At 37.3% G+C, this 8117-nt stretch overlaps 1 protein-coding gene across 1 annotated transcript; it reads left to right on the forward strand.

The window, feature by feature from the left end:
• Positions 1-853: 853 nt before the first annotated feature.
• Positions 854-7757, forward strand: LOC149250067 (putative boron transporter 2). Its single transcript, XM_089453545.1, has 8 exons — positions 854-957; positions 1072-1203; positions 6101-6196; positions 6294-6431; positions 6527-6691; positions 6777-6846; positions 7102-7208; positions 7320-7757. Exons 2-8 carry the CDS (start codon positions 1192-1194, stop codon positions 7401-7403), a joined length of 672 nt encoding a protein of 223 aa, XP_089309671.1. The 5' UTR covers positions 854-957; positions 1072-1191; the 3' UTR covers positions 7404-7757.
• Positions 7758-8117: the final 360 nt, after the last annotated feature.

Consider the following 8117-nt stretch of genomic DNA (forward strand, 5'->3'; position numbering starts at 1 on the left):
AACTTGAAGACGACACTTCTCATCTTCCTTTTACATAAATGCTCTATGGATCTCCCTACTATACTTTTCCGAGACCAACGTCCCTTCTTGGTAGGTCTCTCCACCATACCACTAATCACACAATAGTAACTACTGCCTTCTATAAATCTCTCTAGTCTCAGTTATTTGTGTCCCTGTCACACTCGACCAATATAATCTTGCAGGTCTACTTTTTTATCATATCTTTATTTTTTGTTATTTTGTGTATTTAACATTAGTACCATCCAAGAGTAATGAGTTAGTGTCCTTTGGATTTGATCTTTGATTTGAAATGAAGTCAGATTTGATGAAGCTGGGACCTATTTCTTTTCACATAGACAGTGTCCTAGTATTAAATGATAAATAACTAATTTAAGAAGTCTAACGCTAAGCAACAATGGGCTTATTCAAGTACATGAAATTGCGTTGATGTCTAGCTCTAATATCTTAGAAAATTTTAGCAGTTTGTTTGCTTCTTGTTTAGAGGATTTTGTCAAGTTTGAAATTTTTGGTTTATTTTGGTCATATTTTTTTAGTCGCTTGACTCATTTTATGCATAGATTGACAGATCTAGTTTTATTTTTATAATTATTGTTGTTTTCTTTATATATTTGGTGGTTTGAGGAAAGATATTTGATTTCCTTTCACTTTGTGGCATGATTTCAACATCTTCACCTTTTAGAATATAATAAAATATTATTCTTATTTTATGTTTTCTTGGAAAAGAATTATTGATATTTGGAAAGGGAAATAAGCCCTAGGTAGCTAAGCGAAGAGAAAAATGGTCTATGTACTAGGTTCCTTCGCATTCATCGTAGGAGACCTATTGGCATGAGACCGACATTCCTTTTATGCAATTACACTTTTTCAAGGCGGAGCTGAGTTTGCTGACTTGGGAAGAACACTGACAGCTGATCATAATGCTAAGGAGATTATAATGTTGGTTTCAAAAACAGGATTGTGAAAATTGTTTGCACTAGTTCTTCTTTTGGTCATATTTACTACCAAATTTGTGTCTTGCTGATTTTTTACATTTGTAATGACCTTGTGCAGAGATGGTTTGAAGAGCCCGATGTTAGAGTGTGAAGACTCTCTACAAACCACAAGGACTACATTTTCTTGGAGGGCACTCAATGTTCTTGGTGTTGCTGAGTCTCTTCGCTCGAAGCGTAAATGGATACAATGGTATGGCCATAACATCACTTAATTTGATCCTCTTTACTAATATCCTAATATCATTTCAATACATCAAATTGCTTTGTTTTCATGGAATCCAAAGATACATCAGTAATGTTATTTTGTCTTGGAAATACTAAATTATTTTGTTTTGATATCACCCAGTTTGAGTTGTTCTTTGCAACTACCACTTGATCATTTAACAAGCATTTGAAATTCAAAGTGAAATAAAGCCCTTTTAGTTTTTTTCCAGAAGAAGATTAGATGTTGCACTTGGTACCATAGGCCTTGTAAAAGGGTTGTACTCCATTTCAGTCTACGACAGTAGACTGATTTCTAACTACTCCATGTACCCACATATGATATAATATTTTTCATTTTTGGCTTGCTGAATATACAAAGAGAAAATTGCTTAACAATATTGCTTAATTTGACAACAATTTTACTTTTATTTGATACAAGAGTGGAGGTAGTCTTAGATTTTACCTATTTCTCAGTAGTTGTTCTCCTTCGACAACAACATCATCCTTCAACAAATACATTCTAGCTTGTACAGAGGAAAGTCGATCTTTAGTAGAGGGCACATAAGAGATCCTCTAATGGAGGCGCAATAGTTTAGTAGGATCACTGGATGAAGCACATGTATGAATGTATTGTCTTCAATTAGGAAGGCACAGTTACCCATCGAGGGGAGGGCATGCATGAATGTAACAAAATCACAACATCACAAAGATGTGGTATTTGTTTTACAACATCACAAAGCTCTCGCTGATCTAACAAAATCCAAAGCAAGGTTTGTTTAGCTGAAATCTTTGAGATATTTTATATTTGACAGAGATCTGTTTTGGAAAGATACAGGAGGAAGTTTGTAGATATTTTGTTCCTTCAATTGATCAACTTGTAGATATTTTCACCAAAATCTTGTTGGATTCCACCTTCACTAGTTTGTGACATTGTATTGCCATTTAGGGGTGATATTGTTTTATAATAGCATCTCTCTACACTCTTATATAGTTTGTTGCCTTTGAAAATGTATGGGTCATGTAGATTTTTCATGGGTTTTTCTTTCACACTGAGCACAGGAGAAGACTCATGGAGTTCAGGGGTAGTTGTAGGATGCAAGAGACTCTTGGGTTTTTTTGAAATTACATCTCACCATGAAGTTTCACTTGGGCACACTTGACACATATTTGAACTAGGGTTATGATTACATTACCTTTTGTTGCATCACTGAGGGAGAGCCTTGTTCCTATGTTGAAGCTAAGGCTCTGGATCCCATTGGTGAATAATATGAGGAAGGGAGCCCTAGAATAGGAGCATCCTATCACATTAGGAGCCTAGAACATGATTTATGGTAAGGGGGGTCATAAACAACCAAAAGGAGGAATCCCCTTGCACATTGGAGGTCCAAAGTATGAAAAATGGTAGGGAGAGTAACACACCCTATCTAGGACGATGCCTAGAGCATGATAGGTGGAAAGGAAAGAGGCTAGAGGATGAAAACCCTTACTTGAATGATGCCATGTGGTGGTAGAAGCTCTTGTATGGTTAAAAGGATGACACTTGATGAGAAATGTTCTACTTCAAGGGTGAAAAGAGGAACATTTTGGTAACCACCCCTTTGAATAGGGATGTCTTCTGCATGAAGGCTATTAAAGTATTCTAAATCACCTTTACAGGGTGTTACATATTATTTGTGGCATATTCCACATATTTGGAGGTGTCTTTCAATTTTTAGATATCTGGGGCAAGGGCACTTTGCTCGAGACACATTCTACTTTAAAGGATGTTAAAGCTCCTTTATGAGGTTTTTATGTATTATTCAAGGCATATTATGCATATTTGGAGGTGTGTTTCACCTTTGATATATTTGGGGCAAGGACACTTTGTTTGAGGCTACATATTTGAAGGAAAGCCCTTTGCATGAGGAGATACCATGTGGTGTGGTTGACATGGTCCAAGCCCCTAACAACAAATGCATACTATAAGGAAATGAGGAGACGGGAAGTGGCAAGTGGATCTATGCATTGGAGAAAGAGGTCCCAAGGCAAATTTGTACTTGTGAGCCAAAGAAAGATCATATTAGAACATCATTATCACTCTAGAATAGGAGCAACTAGGGTTTGGAGAGCTCTCTAGAGAGAGTGCTAGGGTCAAAGAGGTCCTAAAGTGTCTAGGAAAACCTTAGGGAGATTCCCCAAATTGGGAGGTGAATCAAATAAACTATAACTTACCCTCTCTAAACCCTAAAAGGGACCAAGCCTTAGTTTGGGAGGATGGAAGCCTATAAATGTCAACCTTTTGGCTTAGTCATGACTCCTAATCTTAAGTCCTTGAACATCTTCATGTGTATCTTGTAATACAGTTTTTATCCTATGTATTATGAACTTGGTCACATGTTAGGGTTGACTATTATAAGGTGGTTATGATTAATATCCTATATAATCAAGGGCACTTGCTCGATTTGATTTTGGGCCTTTTACACCACTTTCTTTCTTCTTCTCGTTTCTAGATCATTATTTATTTCTTTCAATTGGTATTAGGGTGTGTATGGTCTTAAGAGCATGCGATCATTGATCAAGCCATCATGACCCATGGCAGCTTTGAAGGGATAAAAGGAAGACGTGTTGAAGCCAATGCTGCCATTGGAGTTTGATTCTTGAATATCATGGAGATTAAGAAGAATTATGTTCCATGCTCAAGGTTAATTAATTGCATAGAAATGAAAGGGTAAGGCTTACAATATTAGAACTTCTGTAAATGTTTTCCCTTGGTTAGTTTTTAAAGGTAATGGCTAAACCAGCAATTACCTTTAAAAAGATCCAATTCATTTCTCAGAGTGGTGCAAGTATTGCACTAGGCCCTCTTTATTTTGCATGGCCACATTTTTGTTCAGGCTAAAGTTGGATTTTTGATCTTCTTTTTTTGGTTTTTTCTTTCTTCTTGTTAACCCGTAACAGGGTTTCTGCAATAGAAGAGGGGCTGTGTATTCTTCCTGACCAGTTGGCCATTGCGGTGGCACATTGATGACAACCAATCTATGTTCTGAAGGACACAATTACATTATATACCACCTCTATGCCATTTCTGTAGATCAAAGTGCCAGACATTATGCACAGATTGAAGTCAAGGACCATGTAGGCTGGTGCCACTTGTTCGAGATTCAACTCTTGGGAAGAACACCATTTCCAAGGTCCTCCAAACTTGTAAGCAGCGGCCTACAGTTCAACTCTTCATTTAGTTGAACAACACTGTTGGTGGACCATCCTTAGCATTAACCATTTTCTTACAGTGAGCTACTTGGTTCTTGATATTCCTGACAAGTAGAGCTACCCTTACTAGCACTCAACTGTGTAAAGCGCCTTTTCCAATTTTTCCTGAATCACTGCCATGTTAACTCTGTCCATTGAAGGAATGCATGCAGAAGTTTTTATATCCTTTGTTTTATGTTAAAGTGTTTGGATCAAACAGTAAACATGCAGGTATCCTCCTTTTTTTGTTAAGGGCTTTGTAGTCCCTCATACCCTAGTCTACCCAGATTGTGGAACATGTAGTTTAAGGGGTTAATTACTCTGTCTAGTGAGGCATTTTGTTAATTACTCTGCCTAGTGAGGCATTAACAGTAAACATGCACGTATCCTCCTTTTTTTGTTAAGGGCTATGTAGTCCCTCATACCCTAGTCTACCTAGATTGTGGAACATGAAGTTTAAGGGGTTAATTACTCTGCCTAATATTGTAAGCCTTACCATTAGAAGGCTTACCTTTAATTGCATTGATGTGCCATAGAGCAATGCAATGCATCTGGATACTTGAAGTCTTGGAATTGGAGAGCAGCATTTACTTGATTCCTTGGTAGCTGTTTGAAGATCCTAACCAAACTGATGTTTCTTTCAGAATTGTGGTTCTTTGTCATAGTAGTATAGTACGCTGTTCCTGAGATTACCTTTGGTTCTGTTCTGAGATCTTTAGAGAATTGTTGAGTAAGGGGGAGGATAGCTTCATCTTAATTTTAAAGCATCCCTCTACCCAACGTTAAGCTTGATGGGAAGAATTATCCTATCTTCAAGTGAAGGGTGCTAAACATATAATTGAAGAATTGATTGTTAAGACTTGTGGAGGGTAAGAAGACAAATTGCACTGTTGCTAAAGAATTAGTAAAGCTTTTGGCGCACAATGAAGATGTGCAGTACATTATAAGTTTTACTATTGCAGATCATATTGGTCCTCAAATTAGAAGTTTGATTAGTTCTTGTAAGATTTGGACTAGGATTCTCTAACAGAACAAGGATTCTCTATTCTAGGAAATGACTGTATGCATTTTAAATGATTGGTTGTGTATATCACTGTTTATACGATACGTATTCAGGATGTGCAAGATCAATTTGGAGCAGTTGATGATAGAATTGATCCTAAAGTTCGTAGTGCCACTGTTCCAATGGTTGAAAAAAATGTTTCAGCCATTTGTGACCAGTGTGAATGCCACTGATAAAGTGGCTAACTTTCTTGGTGGAATGTTACTGCAGAAAGAACATTGCTGGAACAGATTCACTTAAAAGAGTGTATACCGAGCACTTACACTGAAATCACTAAGAAGAAAGGGAAGAAGTCTGCATAGAAAATTTTAAAGGAAACTTCACAAAAAACCCTTGAAAAATGATGTTGTATCAAGCAGGGCCATTATTGCAGAGATTGTGTCAAGGCCCATTACCACAGTAAATATATATTATTTAGAACTATGTTGTAATTTTTGTCAGGGTTCATGTTTAGGTTCAACTATCACTGGCTACCCTATTCTGGAAGAGCTTTTGCTCTCCTGAAGACATCTTGATCTAACTCTTCATTCTTTGTTTTCACCTCCATAAAAAATCTCTAGTGGATTCATAAATTTTCCTTTTATTGTGACAGACTATTTTATGTGGTATTGTTGGCATACCTCCTTCAAATGGTGTTATTCCTGAATCTCCAATGCACATGAAAGGCTTAGCTACCCTCAAACATCAGGTACTAATATATTGGAATTATCAATTGCAGCTTCTCAGGGAAAAGACACAATTCAGACATTTTATAGACGAGTAACTTACAAGTACTTTTGTTACAGTTGGTGCTTAGCAAGTTAGTGACAACAATCTGGAAAAGTATGCAGAAAAATTCAACCTTAGGGCAATTATACAGAAACATGCAAGAAGCCTATGAGCAAATGCAGACCCCAATGGTTTATCAGCCTCCACCTGCCTTGGTAATGGTCTTATTTTTGAGTTTGGGTGTTTCATTTTATCTAATTTTCCTCTCCCTTTATTTATTTGTCTTGTCATGTCCCAACCATTTATGCAGGCACTTAAGGAATTGAAAGAGTCCACAATTCAGTTGGCCGCAAGTACTGGGAATATGGATGCCCCAGTTGATGAATCAATTTTTAATGTTGACAAGGATGTGGATGACCTTCTTCTTGTTGAGGTGAAAGAACAGCAATTGAGTAATTTGTTGCAATCTCTGATGGTGGTTGGCTGCCTTGCAGTAATGCCCATCATTAGAAAGATCCCAACTTCTGTGCTTTGGGGTTACTTTGCCTTCATGGCCATAGAGAGTTTTCCAGGAAATCAATTTTGGGAAAGGCTATTGTTTCTTTTCACTGCTCCAAGCCGTAGATACAAGTATGAACTTTATTCAAACTATAATGTGATTGAATTTAATGCTTGTAATATAGTTTTCAAAGCTGATCAATGTTGAACTGATGGTTACAGAGAACTTTAGGAGTATCATGCTACATTTCTTGAAACGGTGCCTTTCAAGACAATTGCCACTTTCACCATTTTCCAGACATGTTATTTGTTGGCATGTTTTGGTATCACATGGGTGCCTATAGATGGTGTTCTCTTCCCACTACTAATCATGTTGTAACTTGTTAGTCCCAGCGAGGCAGTATATCCTTCCCAAGTTTTTCAAAGGAGCACATCTTCAAGAATTGGATGCAGCAGAGTATGAAGAAGCCCCTGGAATGCCATGCAATATAACAGTGAGTGCAAGACACATATCAAACAAATTTTAAAAATATTACTCAATTCTATTTCATAAGCCCTGCAACATGAACAATAATAAATTGAACTGTAACATATATTGATTGCAGGAAGCTGGAATTCAGGGGTTCGGACTAGGAAGCATGGGAACAGGTGCAAATGATGGCGAAGTTTTGGATGAGATGATTACATGAAGTCGCGGTGAGGTCAAACACACATATAGTCCACGGATAACTAGCTTGAGTGATTGCACACCAATTCATGGATCTGAGTCTGCATTAAGTCCCCAAGTTGCAGAAGCTAAACAAATATATAGCCCCCGTATAAGTGAGATCAGACAGACACATAGCCCTCACAGAGGGGAAAAGCATTCGGGCATTCCCCTGGTTAGTCAAGGAAAAAATATGAGTCCAAGTGCATTTGGTTTGAGGCCACATAAACCAACTTCCAATTAGGTGTTTGGAGTATAAATCCTCGGCTAGTAATCTTTCCCTTGAGTGAGCATATCTTATGTTTAATAGTACATATTTTGTTGGCTTATCATTATTTAATCATTGTACCATAAATCACTCAGTTGTATTTGGTGTGCCTTCACAAAGAACCTCTGTCCATCTCAGAGGACAGGGTAGACCATATAGTGCGTGTAAAAAAATGTAATGGAAGTCAAGCTTGAAGTATTTCTGTTTTCTTGAAGCATGAAATCTATTATGTCAGTCTTGTGGTTTTGTAGACCCCGTGGTATTAAAGGGTCCTGTGAGTGGTTTGAGCTTCATAGAAAGTCATCCTTATTCTACCAGTTGGATCATAACCACAAAGTTTGCAGCCTTTAATGTTTCATTGAAATAAAAAATGTGGAAATTAAACTTGACAAATGAAAAGGAAATGGTAAGGCTTACAATATTAGAACT

Source organism: Pinus tabuliformis, chromosome 7, assembly GCF_031772625.1.
Source record: "Pinus tabuliformis cultivar Carrire ecotype Pingquan chromosome 7, CPIR1, whole genome shotgun sequence".
Lineage (NCBI taxonomy): Eukaryota > Viridiplantae > Streptophyta > Pinopsida > Pinales > Pinaceae > Pinus > Pinus tabuliformis.

What these genes read in the sequence shown, in the direction of transcription:
- LOC149250067 (XM_089453545.1), top strand. An exon ending in TAGCTACCCTCAAACATCAG is followed by an intron (nt 6,197 to 6,293) that starts GTACTAATATAT and finishes CTTTTGTTACAG; the next exon opens with TTGGTGCTTAGCAAGTTAGT. An exon ending in GAATGCCATGCAATATAACA is followed by an intron (nt 7,209 to 7,319) that starts GTGAGTGCAAGA and finishes TATTGATTGCAG; the next exon opens with GAAGCTGGAATTCAGGGGTT.